This window comes from Emys orbicularis, chromosome 20 (assembly GCF_028017835.1).
Source record: "Emys orbicularis isolate rEmyOrb1 chromosome 20, rEmyOrb1.hap1, whole genome shotgun sequence".
In the NCBI taxonomy this organism is placed as follows: Eukaryota; Metazoa; Chordata; order Testudines; family Emydidae; genus Emys; species Emys orbicularis.
In genome coordinates this window covers 3,382,029-3,397,824 of record NC_088702.1, presented here as the reverse complement: position 1 = coordinate 3,397,824, position 15,796 = coordinate 3,382,029, and the positions used below count along the sequence as shown (strand labels likewise).

Below are 15,796 nucleotides of genomic sequence, written 5' to 3'. Positions count from 1 at the left end.
CGCTCTCCCTTGGCCACTTCTTTAAACACATGGACAGAAAGCAGCGTCCCCCTTACCTGGGGGCCTATGTGACCTCCTCAGATGTATTCTCGGGAGTCCTTTGGAGCTTGTCGTAGATGGTGGTGATTAGAGGCTCTTTCTGCGGGCTCCGCTCCGTGTTATTTTCCAGGTGACGTAGGGCCTGAATCAAAAGCAGACACGTTTGTTATTGGAAGGACTTTGCAAGCCGTTTTCTCTGCAGATGAATTTGCTAAAAATTCTCCCCCCAAATCAGCAAGGATTGAATGTGCCAAACCACAGACTTCTACCACCTGAGCTAGCAGAGCAACTCCATTAACTGGTAACAGTTGTAGGTTGTTATCCTCTAGGCAGACCAGAGCGGGACATGACACATAGTGCTGTTACCTTCGCAGCAGTGGACATGGCTTCATCTCACCCCTCCAAACTCAAACCGCTACGCTAAATGAGGAAACCCTGGTAGGAACATTGTTTGTCTGAAGTGTTTGGTCCTCAGTCCTTGCAATGGGTTGATGTGTCTGTAACGACCCCACCATGGGTCCTCAGCATGGATAAACCCAGCACCTTCAGCCTCAAGAAGCACAAACCACATCGACTTGAGCTAAAGGAACAACACTGTTAACCAACAGCAGTAGTAGGTTGTTATCCTCTCTGCATACCAGTCACTAGAGGGAGACATGGCACACTTGGGCAGCTGGGGTTCATGTTCACTTAACAATGTCTTGGTGCAGCATGCCAGCCTGTGGCTGTACTAGTGCATTCTGGGATCCTGGAGCCACTGATCCCATAGTGCCTTATACTTCTGCTGTCAGTAAAGACTACTGGGTAGTTTCCAGCCTGCATTGCGGGACAAGCTGCATCTGAACCCTTGGGACTCCCGGCCTCTGCGTCAGTGTATAGACAAAGACGTGTGTGTGTGTGCGCGCGCGCATGCGTGTGTGTGTAGACAAAAATGGTGTGTGTGTGTACAAAGACGGTGTGTGTGTGTAGATAAAGACAGAGAGAGAGAGAGAGAGAGAGAGAGAGAGAGAGAGAGTGTGTGTGTGTATGTGTGTGTGTGTGTGTGTGTAGACAAAGTCGGTGTGTGTGTGTGTGGGCACCTCTCCACATTCCCCACATGTGCAGTGCCCGCCCGGAGAGCTCCTCCATGTGCAAACAAAGCCAGAGGGCCAGCTGGCCTGCTCCCCTCCCGAAACCTAAACAAGGAACAATAAACAGGCCAGTGCGGATGTGGTGTAGGACGACACACTGAAGGCTCCTACGATCTGTCTTCACCGCACAGCACAGCCGGGCTCTGAGCAGCCACCCTGCAAAGCCCCGCCCATGTGACTGAGTCCCCACTGGTGTTTGCACTCCCCACCCACGCCGCTAGGACTTCTGGGGACAGATCCCCCGGCCCTTAGCTCTGCCGTGAGCCCAGCCTCTCGGATTCTTTCCCAGTGGTTTGTGGGAAACTTGTCCGTCCTTCTGGGCATGTAGGGGATTGTGGGAAGGCGCCGGAGGGCTAGGCGGGCCGTAGCCTGCAGCGACGCCGCAAAGCGGGTGGGGGACCAGCCTGAGTGAAAGCAGCATCTTGGCTCTAACCACCCCCCGCGGAGACAGCTAGTCCAGGTTTGAAAGTGCCACTGAACTCAGGTGAGAGGGTTGTGTGTGGACGGGAGGGTGTTAGGGGCAGCCTGAATAGGAGCCATACAAGGGTACCCCCCAGCGAGGTACACACCCGGGGGAGATCACACCTCCAAAGGGAAGAGAAGAGACACACACACGGCAGAGAGAGCAACACCCTTCCAGGAAGGACACATGCACCCATGAGAAAGACAGCCCCGGCCCCCAGAATGGAGAAACACACAGAGAAGCTGTATGCGCACCCGAATGACAGCTGCAGCCCCGGAGGAGATGCACAAGCCAGACAGGGGAACAGCGTGCAGCACACAGGAGCATCACGTGTCCACGCACGCACACAACCCAGCCGAGAGAGAAGTCAGGCAGACACTTACGCACGCCTCCCCGGGCGCAGAGCCGGACGCTCCCCAGAGGAGATGCGCGCGCGCACACACACACACACACACACACACAGAGCAAAGAGCAGCCACACCGAGACCGAAGAGCGACACAACGGACAGAAAGGAGCAACGCACACGCCAAAGAGAGAAAGAGCCCACCCGCTACTCCCTCTCCTCCTCGCGCCAGGCAGCTCGTGGTTGACAGACGTGATCGTTTCTGCTGGGCAAAACAGCAGCACCTGTTGGCCGTAGCAAGAGGATGTAACGTCCTGCTCCGGCCCACAGCTGACACAATCCGGATGTTTAAAGAGGGAGTCAGAATCCCTCTCCTAGAGAGCTCGCAGTCCAAACACACAAAGGGCGAGACATCCAGAGAGAGGATCTCTTTCCGACAGCCCTGCCTACTGCAGCATTTATTGCTAATGTCTAATGAAAGAGTCCCGGCCATCCCCCTGCACAATGCAGTGCTGGGGCTCGGCGGGGAAGGCTGCTGCTGGATAACCTCAGCTCAGAGCACTCACCTGGTCATTTCCTTCAGGGGGACTCCTCATGATCTCAGCGTACTGCGGGTCGGACGGACTTTCTTCCACAGGGCCCGTGGGGGTGGCAGCTGAGGAAAGAGCGTGAGGTTAAGAGAGGAGCGAGAAAAGCAGCCCGGAGCGTCGGGATCTTTGCCCGTCACGTCTCACGTCTGTCGTGAGCTGAGCCCCGCCGCACAGATCCCAATCCACAGAGCCACCCCCACAAAATCACGGGCAGGGAATCCACGCGAGTCCTTCTCCAGAGAAGACACAATCAGCATGTTTGATGCTAAGATGCTGGATCCTGGGTACATTCGGATCCATAGGCACTGACTTCTGCTCCCGCCGGTGGGTGCTCGACCCGCCTCTGCCTCCAGTGGCACCTGGCAGCTCCATTCCTGGACCAGGATCCTGCTGTGCGAGGGGCCGGACAAACGCAGAACGAAGACAGTCCGTTCCCCAAGGAGCTCACAGTCTACGTTCTACGGTCTAGATCATAGAAGCCTAAATGCCCCCAGCCCCGCCCCCATTCTAACCCCTTCCCCAAAGTCCCCGCCCCAACTCCGCCCCCTCACTGCCCCTATTCCGACTCCTTCCCCAAATCCCCACCCCGGCCCTGCCTCCTCCCCTGAGCGCGCCACATTCCCGCTCCTCCCCCTCCCTCTCTCTCCCAACATGCCGCCGAATAGCTGTTTGGTGGCGGCAAGGCGGGAAGCGTTGGGAGGTAGGCGGAGGAGCGAGGACGCGGAAGCTTGGCTGCCAGTGGGTGCCCGTGGGTGCTCCAGCCCCGGAGCACCCACAGAGTCGGCGCCTATGTTCAGATCATAATGAAAAAGGGGTTAAGGCCTTGACTATGCCGGGCATTGGGCCTATTCTCCCCGTGGCCAACTCTCATGAGTTTATCGTGAGCCTCGTGGTAGTTGGTGTGTATCTTAAAGCCCCAGCTCCCGGAGTCATGTGATTATGGGAGAGTCTGAGCGCTCCTTAAAAAAAAAAAAAAAAGCCAGATTCTAGCCCCCTTTGCAGAAGAGAGTTCAGATCAGAGCCCTGCGCAGGACTATTATTTCATCCCACTCCCGCTATTACAGCAGCACATCCTGCGGGATCCCAGTCCTGCCACAGGGCTCTAGTTCAGACATCACAGCAGAGTCCAGCCCTGGTGCGAGCGGTGGGCTGGAAAGGACTTTCCTTACCCGGGTCAGCCGACTTCTCGTTGTTCATCCGCCAACACCAGACGGCAGTCCCAAGGCTTAGCACTAACAGGAAGAAAGTCAGCACAATGTACCCCGGCTTCGAGAAGGACGCGTCTGCATCTGGAATGGCAGAGGCCGGAGGTTAGCAGCATCCCACCAGGGCTTGTGGGTAATGAAGAGCCAGGGCTTAACGTCCCCTAGCCATCAGGCCGCGGCTGAAGGAGACGCCGCTGCTGGGGCCTGAGCCGAAGGGGAACCTTCAGTGGGTGTGGGACAGACCCTAGTGAGAAGGGGACTTCAGACTCTACCCCCAGCAAGGCCATTTGCTCCCAGTCATGGGGGTGTTATCTGGTCACATGGTGCCTCTCTGAAGAGTAACCAGACCCAACGATGACTGAGCTGGATACAAACCAACGCCCCAAATTCCCTGAGGCACGCGGTCCCTTTCTACGCTGTGTAGCAAACGGGTCAGTGTTTCTTAGGGCAACTCCTCACGCCCCTCATCAAATCTGCGGCTCCCATCCCCGTAGCATCTGGGCAGCACGAGCGAACGTAGCATCAGGACACCGTAGTGAGGTAGAGAGGCGGGATCGTCCCTCGTTTTTACAGACGGAAACTAAGGCACCGGGGGGGTGGGGGGGGGGGAGGGAGTGGCTGGACCCAGGCCACCTAGCAGGTTAGTGGCTGAGCTGGGAATAAAAGTGAGGTCTCTCGAGTGCCAAGCTGGTGACCTAACCACTAGACTGCACTCTCTCCCTGAAACAAAGCATTAGGTGTTGCCATCAACACAGAGACAGGCCACAAACCCCTCACCTCCACTGCGGCAGATGCTCTGCAGGTCAAAGGCGATGATCTTCTGATCCACAGGGTTGCTGACCGTGCAGGCGTAGGTGGCATTCAGGGAGCTGGGCTGCAGAGACAGCTGGAGCATCCTGCCATCAGGGGAGAGCTGGTGCCGACCGGGATCCAGCTCTTGGACCGGGTTCCCTCTCCCCCAGGAGATGCTCACATTTCCCTTCCCCGAGCCCTGGCACTGCAGCGTGACGTTGCACCCCTCCAGCGTGCTGGCGAGCAGATGACTCCGGATCTGGGGCTGTGGCACTGGCTCTGTGTTCAAAGACAAGCGACACTCAGAGGAATGGGATACGCTCCGGTCACCGTGACAGCTGATCCCTGCTGCTCGGAGCCCCCACACCCCATTCACCCCGACCCCGACCCAGGGCAGGTTGGAAGTTCCAGAAGGGAAGAGCGTGACTGAGCGCGCCCTTAACGAGGCAGAAATTCCTCGGAACGCAGGAGTTCTGAGTGTAACTCAACAGCACGGTCCAGGGGATGGGCAATCACAGAGCTGGTCTACAGGAGAAGGTGACGTTGACCCAGCTACGTTGCTCGGGGTGCGGGGGGGGGGGGAATTTCTCACCCCCCGAGAGACGTAATTAAACCACCCTATGCCCCAGCATAGGCAGCGCTAGGTTGATGGAAGAATTCTTCCGTTGACCTAGCTGCTACCTGCGTCTGCGAGAGACGGATTGACCACAGGGATGGAACAAGCCCTACCGTGGCTGTAGCAAGTGTCCACACCACAGTGGCGGTGCCATTGTAGAGTTTCCAGTGTAGACACGGCCTTAACCTCACATCAGCATGGGGGGCGGGGAGAGGGCTGGTTCGGCCGGCTGTCCACAGTGGGGAAACTGGGCTGAGTTTTCCTTTGTGTGTTCATTCCTCCAGTCTGTCACCAAACACAAAACGCCCAACCAAAGCCCCGGGGCTTTGACAACGGAGTCAAAGATACGATCTCCCATGGAAATGCCTTTGTATCTCCAGGTAGACCTGCCATGGCTCGGTTCTCCCCCAGCAGCGCCAGGCAGGAACTAGAGCTCCAAGGTGCTAGGCGCTGCATAAACACAGAACAAAAGGACAGTCCCCCCCACCCCAATGAGCCTGCCAGCTCTTCCCTCCGTCCAGGGGCGGCTCTAGCATTTTTGTCGCCCCAAGCACGGCAGGCAGGCTGCCTTCGGCGGCACGCCTGCGGCAGGTCCGCTGGCCCCGCAGCTTCGGCGTACCCGCCGCCCAATTGCTGCCGAATCCACGGGACCGGCAGACCTCCCGCAGGCATGCCGCCGAAGGCTGCCTGACTGCCGCCCTCGCAGGGACTGGAAGGGCGCCCGCCGCGGCTTGCCGCCCCAGGCACACGCTTGGAGCGCTGGTGCCTGGAGCCACCGCTGCCTCCGTTTATCTCACCCGCAAGGGCCTGACCCAGGCAATGGCAGTTTTGCTGACGACTCCAATGGGAGTGGAATCAGGACCCAAGTGGATGGGTTTTGCAACACAACCAGAAAGTTGATCCACCCAGCCTCTTAGCGGGCCCAGGTGGGGGAAGCAGGTTCGAGACCCCAGGAGCCCGCCTGGATGATTCCCTGCTGATAGACCCTTGGCTTTGTAAACCACAGCAGCTCCAGTGATCTCCCTGCAGCAGATGGCGTGATATGGTACCTGGCCACCCGCCTTGTCTATCAGGGAGCCCTCGTAACCCCAGAAAACGTGCACTACAGCTGCTAGGATTGTATTGTAACAAGCATGTCTGGGTCGTCCCAAGCACTAGGTAAACAGTTCACCTCCTGTTCACCTGGGGAAAGGGTGATGGGAGCCGTCTGGCTGCTCAGTCTAAACAATAAATATATGGAGATATACCTACCTCATAGAACTGGAAGGGACCTTGAAAGGTCATTGAGTCCAGCCCCCTGCCTTCACTAGCAGGACCAAGTACCATCCCTGACAGTTATTATTTTTATTTTTTTGCCCCAGATCCCTAAATGGCCCCCTCAAGGATTGAACTCACAACCCTGGGTTTAGCAGGCCAATGCTCAAACCACTGGGCTAGCCCTCCCTCCTGCTGGGTGACCTAAGGCATGTGCCTGCCCTGTGCCTCAGTTTCCCCATCTGTAAAATGGGGATAACGCTTCTGACCTCTATTGTAAATTGCTTTGAGATCTACAAATGAAAAGAGTGAGGGATTATCGTTAATATCAGAGCTTCAGCCACTGTGTATTCCTGGAAACGCTGTTAGGTAATATCCATTTGTCGTCACTTACCATAGACCGCGAGGAGAAAGGCCTGTTCCTCCACAGTTGCTGGTACTATCTTAATCCGGGCCTCATAAACTCCGCTATCGCCCAGCTCCAGAGCCCTGATCCTCAGCGAGGTCTCGTTGTACCTTTCTAGCCTCTGCTTAAATCTGTCGTTGGGATCGGGTCGCTCAAACTTCCCCCCACTGAACTCAGCCAGCTGAATCGTCACACCTGACCCAGCACGAAAACTCCATTCGATTTCTTTCACCTTTCTCCCGGGGGATAGATCCACAGACAGCACGACTGAGCCTCCCAGAATCCCATTCACCTGGCGGGGGGGTGTCGGTGCTTGCGCAACCAGGATATCTAAGAAAGAGGGCAAGGCAGAAACGTTACAGCCTTCTAGCGTGTCACAAGATAAACAGAAAAGCAGCAGAAAGGAGGCAAACTGAAACATGGTTTTTAGTTTGCTAAATTTCCTTTCCAGGCTGCATCTCTTTTAAAAATAACCTCCCCCGCCCCCGCCGTGTGCTCTCGATAGCACGGCAGGTTATGTCTACACTGCAGCCGGGGGGGGGGGGGCGCGTTTGCAGCAGACAGACATACCCGCGCTAGCTCAGGTACTGGAGCAGTGCCTGAGTACTCAGCGTCCCAGGCAGTTTCCACAGCCCATGGTGCGTGAGCTAGCTAGATTAAAACTAGTGCAAGTCTGTCTACACCTGCCACAGTCACACACCCTGAGGGCAGCGTAGACACTCGCTGAGAAGGGAAACGCCTCTGTGATGCATGGCTAGAAAGGGCTAAACATCCTGCCAAATAAATAACCCTCATAAGACATGTGGAGAGATAATGTTTGTGGTTTTGTGTATTTACATATGTATGAGAAGGTTGGACAATGTAACCAGCAGTCCCTGTCTATGTTGTTTTCTGATAATTCAGAGGTCAAAAGAACATCCTGTCATGTAAATGAATTGTAAATGTGGGACATCTCGGCATTCATCTCTCTTTGAAATGTACTGTGAATGGTGGAGGAACAAGCAAATGGCCTTATGTTAATGCGTATAGCTAAGTGCCGGTGATGGACCTCCTTCAAAGTCATCCTAATCACCTTTTGTTCCCTGAGGAATTCCAACTTGTCAAAAGACATGAAATTGTATAAAAGATCCTTGGTCCTGATTCTGTCATCTCAGATCTGCTTAAGCTTCATCAGGGGAAGTTTGAGTCGCAAGACTGAGGCCCCAGTTATGCTGGTCCGCCCTGAATGTGAGATTTGGACATTGGACTTTAACCTATGAACTATTGCTGAAAGAACTCTCTGCAACTACAAAGCTCACCATCTCTGCTCTGAATCTGAACCTCAGGTGAATCGAACTCATGTCCGTATGTATACTGATCTTTTAACCAGACCCTCTCTCTTTTGTTTTTAAATAAATATTAGTTTAGTTAATAAGAATTGGCTGTAGCGTGTATTTGGGTAAGATCTGGAACATTCATTAACCTGGGAGGTAACATGTCCGATCCTTTGGGATTGGTAGAACCTTTTCTTTTATATAATGAAATAAGATTTACAGAATTTTTCATCAGATTTGACATGGGTACCTGGATGGAGGCCTGAGGCTAGAGAGCTTTAAGGGAACGGTGTTGTTTGGACTTCTGAGTAGCCAGTGAGGTAATAAAGAAGCTGTTTTATGCCTTTTTTTATCCACCAGCTTTATGGGGATTGTCTGCCCCATTCTTTGCAGTTCACCCTAATTGAGGGACCACAGCTGGCCCCCACTAGGGGTCACAATCACCCCCCCCCCCCGAGGGCAGCATAGCCACATGCTGAGAAGAAAGGGAAACATCTCTCTGCGCAGAGGGTTTGCACAAGGCATGCTGCACCACTGGAGTTCTCAGCATAGGGTTTCAGAGGGCGCTAAGTGGTGCTTATGCCCTCTGTAGTGGCCCTTTGCATGGGGTACATTCACCCTGCACAAGTTTTGCCTGAGCCTGCAAATCTTTACTCAGGTGAATAGTCACGTAGGCCACAAAGGTATTTAGGCTCCTGACTGCCCTATAGAAGTTTGATGGCATTTAGGCTTCTATGATCTAGACCGTAGAACGTAGACTGTGAGCTCCTTGGGGAAGGGACTGTCTTCGTTCTGCGTTTGTCCGGCCCCTCGCACAGCAGGATCCTGGTCCAGGAATGGAGCTGCCAGGTGCCACTGCAGAACAGATGGATAATAATTACAACCCCATTGAGGTCAAGGGCTTGCAGGACTAGATCCGCATGTGGAGACCATTTGGTCAGGGTAATGCATTTCCCCATATCCAGCCTCCCGGTTGCACGGAGACTTTCCTGTTGACAAGGAAACTGGCGAAGATTCTCAGCTCAGCTGTTTCTCTTTAGCCCACGTTCATCAGAACCGCTTTGGTCGAAAAGAATTGGAGCGGGAATCTCATCAGACCAACAGCCCCTAAGATTTCGGGAAGGGCTCCCCATAAACAGGGCCAAGTCGCCTCGCTTTCCTCCTCTGCCCTAGTACCTGCAGAAAGATTGACAGCAGCGAAGCAGCTGGTGAGCTGAGACCCCCTGCTGAGTAATAGTTCAGGGAGCGTGTCTACACGGCCATCATGCACCATTCAGATACATTTTAGTTAGTGCTGGTCTGGTTGCGTGATCCTCTGCCAAAGCCTAGCCCTGAAATCACCTTGGACAGAGGGAAAATGAATGGTCTATATTTTGTTTCTATAACGACAAATGCCAGCCTCATTAAAAGCCAACTAAAGCCTGCTGAGAAATCTGATATTTCTTTGGGATTAGGCCAGCGGATCCCCCCACCATCTGGTGCATTTGCAAAATGTGTTGACAGGCACGTGAGCGCAGTGCAGGGGAGTTTCGCCCTGGCTGAAGAATGATAGCGGGCCAGCTCACATGTCTTTGCTGAGGCAAAGCCTTCCTTGGAGTCAGCAGGGGCATATGTCCACATGGCGTAGATTAGCTTCGCTTTATTGACGTGACTAGGCGCCCTCAATCCCCAGCAGGTATCCATCAGCATTGCTCCATTGATTGCTATGGGAATCTTCTGATTTACAACAGCAGCGAATTTGGCCCTGGATAAACAATAGCTCACCCCTTTCACCCCTTAGGATTGGCTAGCTCCTCGAAGCTAGGTCTAGTTCAGCCAGGAGTTATGCGCTGGAGGCAGGAGGCACTGGGTGAGGTTCCCAGGCTGTGCTCTGCAGGTCAGACTCCATGTCAGAATGGTCCCTTCTGGGGTTAACAAAAACCATCTATAGAAAGGGATCATTTCACCCACCACCAAAATGCAGCCACCTCTGGGGTAGGAGAGGGAAGCTGTTTAATACCACACCAGGGTTTCCTCCAATCTGATTTTAAAAGCGTGACATCAGCCTGTCAGCTGACCAGCTCTATTCTCATCCAGCTCTGGCCAGAAGAGAAGGTGCTGTAGGCTGCTGGCCTATCTCCCCAGCTCAGGAAAGGCTCCCACCAGATCCAGCGCCACCAGCAAGCTTCAGAAAACCCCAAATAAAACAGCCCCCTGTAAACCCAGCAGCTTCCTGTCTCCAGCTCAGGGGCTTCCTGCTTCTGGCAGTTCTTCCCCATGGTCCCCTCCACAGGCCAGCCACTTCCTATGGGTCCCCTTCCTACCTCTGCTCTTTCAGCCTTTATAGGCATCCCCTGACCCCTTCCCAGCTGGGTGTGATCATTCCGGCCCCCCCAGGCCCAACTCCTGTTACCAAGAATCGAGGTTAAGGAAGCAGCTATGACCCGGGATGCCTGGCTTCCTGTGTGAGCTTGGGCACATCATTTAGGTCCAGATCTTCAAAGGTGTTTAGGTGCCTAACTCTCACTGAAATCACAGGTGCCTAAATACCTTTGACAACATAGGCCGCCATTGCTCTGTGCCTCAGTTTCCCCATCTGTAAAACGGGGACAGTCGCACTGCCCTGCTTCACAGGGGTTTGGTGAGGACAAATCCATTAATGAGTGTGGGGTGCTCAGATATTAAGGTGATAGGGGGCCATGAAAGTACCTAGGATTTATAGTTTTAACCCTGGTGCCCTGACTAAATTCCAACTTGGCTGCAGTCTTGAATAATGTTGCTGTGTGCTGTTAAACAGCTGCCCTACCCCACCCCAGAGGTGGGCGAAACGATCTCTGGCTATAACGTGTTAAGTCTTTGGGATGAAAGGTGCCACGTTATTGAATTTAAACCTAGTCCCACAAGCCGTGATTTCCCTTCTCTCGCCGCCAGCTTGGATGTGGAGAAGAAACAGCTGTGCCTGTGTATTAAAGAAGATTAAATACCGACATCAGAGAGTTTACTTCTTATAAGCCTTCCCGCAGCCCACATTACAAGCTGCCTCTTTGCATTGCTTTGGACACATCTCTGCATAAGAAGTGCTCAGCATCCGTGGGGCTTTTGTTATGCTGATCCTATTTGTCTGAGACTTCCTTTGATTTTCTTTTTTTTTTTTAATCAGTGCTTTAAAACTCTTGTGGCTTTCCTGTGATTTAGCTCCCCTTGCATGTCACCTGTGCGAGGCTAGCAGGTTTACAGTGATTGTACAGAGAGGAAGAGACGCCTGGTGGTTAGGGTGCGAACCTGTAATGTCGGGTCCTGACTCAGGAAAGTCGCTAAGCACGGGCTAAAGGGTCAGATTTTCTCCAGTGCTCAGGACCAGATGTCCCAGCACTCAGCACTCACACCTGGGGCTGGACTGTCTGGAGGGCACAGCGCCCCATGGAGATCCAATGTACATATCTGAACATCTAGCCTCACTTGTGGGTATCGAGCCCTTTTGAAAATCCTGGTCTCTGGGTAAAATCCAAGCCCCCCACACAGCTCCCATTGACTTGAACGGGGACCTGGGTTTCCACCCGCGACACTTCCCTGAATTAGGGCCTTTGTCAATGGGCAGCACAAAGCGAGTTGGCTTGGGCTGGGGGCTGTTTGTCATGAATCCCTGCCCAGGAAGGCAGACGAGGCCCCAAAGCCCTAAACCAAGTTAATTTGCCTCATCAGTATTTCCAGACTCTTGGGTCAGATCCACAACTTGAAAGCTCTGAGAGCCGACCTGCACCTGCCTGTATCAGGGACATCTGTGGCCCCAGGTGTGTTTCTTTTGATGTTTCCACAACAAACAAAAACAACATGAATTAACCACCTAGGCCCAACTAACTGTGTTTACCAAACACACATGAAGGCACCAGGCCTAGCTACATGCACGCTACTTCTCTGGCTGGCTTCTAAAACCCAGAGTACAGTAAACACCATTCAAAGGCTTGCAAACTATTTAACAGGATACTACTCTATTCCTGGATGCAGCAACCCCCGCGACAGTAGCACCTGAGTGCCTCAACTCTTTAATTTATTTAGTCTCACAACACCCCTGTGAGGCAGGGGAGGGTTGGTACCCCTGTTTTACAGATGGGGAAACTGAGGCACAGAGAGACTAAGTGTCACACAGGAAGTTTGCGGCCGAGCAGGGAATTGGTCAAACACAATTTGACTGCTGAGAATTGGGTGAAATCCTCTGGCTTGTGTTATACAGGGGACCAGACTAGATGATCAAAATTCACCCTTTTGGCCTTAAAATATATGAATTAAAGTTTCAGGCTAGGGGGCTAACCCCTGAACCATCCTTCCTCATCTCTGGAACACTTGGCTTTATTAGTGCTTCCAACTGTATTTAATTTTGGGGATGTTCATCAAGATCTCTGCAAAACACTGCTTGCCACTGTCCTCATCCGTTCTCAGGCCAGTTTACCAGAGGCCAGTAGCTCGATTGATGTGTGGGGCTTGCCATGATACTGACATCCGCTTTAGAAGAGGCAACCGTTCTACAGCGACATAGTTGGTCTCAGCGGCTCCGTTTGCCGCTGCCGCACCATTGTTCAGGGTAGTCTAAGGAAATGGTTTGGAAAAACCACCCTGGCTGGGTCACTTTGCTACAATGAAATCGTTTCCTGAGTTTGTCCGCGTGGTGCGATTTTTATCCTGTTTACCCAGAAGTTGTTTGGAACAGGTTAATCTTGGTAAATCCCTGGTCTCAAACTGGAAAAAGCTGACTGCTCGTGGGGGAAGAGTGGATCATAACAGAAAGGTCTAAGAGTTGAAGGGGAGAAGCGTAAATACTAGGTGCCATAGGAAACTCTAAGATAGATCAGCTGGCAGGATAGATAAATAGATGGGAAAGATCACTGAGTAATGATGAGAGATAGAGATAGATGTAGTATGTAGTTAAGAATTATAACTGATTTGAACCAAGTGATCATGGTGTATTTTGTACATGGATCAGTCCAATTCCGGTCTAATGAAATGACAGCAGGGACGTGCAGTTGTTAAGAGAGATTTTTTGGATCTGCGTTTGTTCAGTGCTAACCCATTTTTGGTTGCGGCTCATTGCTACACCAGACCTATGTCCTATACAATTGTGCAGATAGAGGAGAACAAAGAAAGCAATTGGGAAGTGCTACATCATCAGAAATGTCTTTTCATCTTCCTCATCTGCACGGCAGAATCGTGAACCTGGGGGTTGAGACAAGCATCCTTTTTAAAAAAAAAAATGGTGACATGATGTTTTGCAGCAGCACATTTTGTAAAAACAGGAAGTTTTAGGAACAGGATCTCCCTGCTGATCTGTCCCTGCTATTAAATGGTTTCTCTAGGAACTGCGGCTTTGGTGAGAATTATTAGATTTGTGGATTAGCAAAGTGAGAATTAACGGAGGTTCTTCTGTCTTGTTTTACATAAGAGCCCAAGCTCTCAGCTGGTATAAAATGGCAAAGCTGCACTGGGTTCAGTGGGTCTACAGCAGTTTACACCAGCTGGGCATCTGGCCCATAACGTTCATGAGCTGTTGATAAAAATCTGATGATAAATTTGCAGAGACTAGTCTCCTTTCCTCAGCCACCTGAAAATCAACAACCTAAGGAAGAAATCCCGATTGTCAGCCTCGTTTATTTCTTTGGTGACACAGTTATACATTCTTTTAACAAAAACCCCACACAATCAACTGGATTAGGTAACACTCTGGAAAATATCTAGCAACGAATCTGCAGTGGGTGAAAATAAACTGGTCTAGAGAACTGTTACACCTCTATTAATATATCTTTAATATTCCACTCACATTAATTTAACATTCAATAACTAGCCAATCTAAAAAAATGCAGAGAAAGCGGCCATAAAAGCATTGAAAACCATTTACCATGGGGGAAAACATACCAGCTGGTTCTCCCTTCAGTCTCCTGCTCTTTTGCTATAAATTCTTACATTATAGTATTCCTTAGTCCTTGTGCCACACTCTGCCCTCTGCGTGTACAATTTAAACCAGTTCTGGTTCACCTACCTGGAGAGAGGCTGATCAGCATCACTAGCAATAAAGGGAGAGAGGGTTTTTTGCTGGCCACCTCCATGTCTTCACTGCTCTCTGTGCGTCTCTGTGCTGATCCTGGTAGCAGAGGCAGATGCTGCGAGGTGGGGAGGAGCAAAACTGCATCATGGCACACCCTCTAGGGGTCTGTGCATGCAGGAGCTTAGCACCGTTATTAATTAACTGATTAGCCATTGGTACACGATGGAGCATGCAGGGCACTGGTCAGTGAATACAAAAAATCATAATTGCTTCTCGCACGGCTGGATTCGCAACATGGCCCTTCCGCCAGGCGGTCGAGAGCTTGCTTATAGCCAAGTATTGAGTCCTGGCTCGTTAAGGAATCTTACATCAGGACAATTAAATCGTCACCTCCCCAGATTCAAACCCCCCTTGAGCTGGGGGCATTCCTGCTAAGTCCTGTGCTACAGAAAGGACATTGTCTCCTAAGCTAAGGGCTGGCCTGTGCACTGGTTTAACTATGTCGGTGTCTCAATCAACCCTAACGAGGTTCCACAGGGAAACACCAAGAATGATGGAACCCAGGGCCCGATCCTGGGCGGTGCGGAGAACCTTCAACTCACATTGACGTCAAAGGGAGCTAAAGGCTCTGAGGCCCAGATCCTGAAAGGGGTCTCGCCCCTGATCTCCCATGGGAGTCAGGCAGCGAAAGGACCTGGGAGGGGCTGGGCCTCAGGACTTTGTAGGAAGAACTGAGAATCCTGCAGGATCCTGGGATTAACGGAGGACAAAGACCAAAGCTCCGGGGCTGCCGTCGCTGTGAATTCATTTACCACAGCGCAATGGTCTCACCACCCTTCTGAGCTGGTGGTGCTTTATGCCCACTTTCCACAGGTGTAAAGAAGGGCACAAGAGAACCGTGTGGCAGAGAACCGGGCCAGCCAAGGCCCTGCAGCCGCCAAGCCTGCGGAGAGCCAAAGATCTGCATGCTGATCGAGTACGACTGTGACTAAATCAATTCCGTTTGACCCCTGAGCTCCATCATTTCACTGAGGGCTGAAAACGCCCTCTGGGCAGCTGCGGGAGAGAACAGGGTGGTCCTGCGAAGAGAATCATGTGCCAGAGAAGGGGAATATCCCAGTTGGGCTCGTCTACGTACCTGGCTTGCTGTTCTGAGGCACAGAACGGGGACATCCGAAATCCTCGGGGGGGAGGCGGCTGGGACGCCTGTTAACAAGCATCAGCGACAGCAACAACCAGCAACGAAAAAGGATCTCGAGCCATGGACAATTGAAGTAGGGCCTGGCCCATGGCAGCGGATGGAAATGCTCCCCACGACAGGTGCAAGAGTCACCGGGGTTTGGATCAGCCCCTTGAACCGAAGCCATCCGGCTGGCAATCTGGGCCGGCTTATTCCACTCCCAAGGAAGTCAATAGAGGGTCTTTCCCGAGAGTTGGCTCCCTTCAATCAATGGGAGTCTTTCCCTGGGCTGAGGCACTTAACTTACCCAGTTTTCAGCACCCCTGCTCTCCCAGCGATCCCAGGATATGCACGCACCTGTGGCCAGGCCCTGAGCCCCCGTTCCCTGTTGCGCTTGGGAGCTGCCGTCTCGGAGAGCCGGGCGTCTCACGTGAACGATCAGCATCTCCAT

General features: G+C 52.4%; 1 protein-coding gene across 1 annotated transcript; it reads right to left on the bottom strand.

Annotated features, from left to right (window-relative positions):
* Positions 1-64: 64 nt before the first annotated feature.
* On the bottom strand, positions 65-15,796 carry LOC135892834 (SLAM family member 8-like). Its single transcript, XM_065420629.1, has 6 exons — positions 15,703-15,796; positions 6,828-7,169; positions 4,549-4,842; positions 3,736-3,855; positions 2,543-2,631; positions 65-181 (listed from the first exon to the last, which is right to left on the bottom strand). Exons 1-6 carry the CDS (start codon positions 15,794-15,796, stop codon positions 65-67), a joined length of 1,056 nt encoding a protein of 351 aa, XP_065276701.1.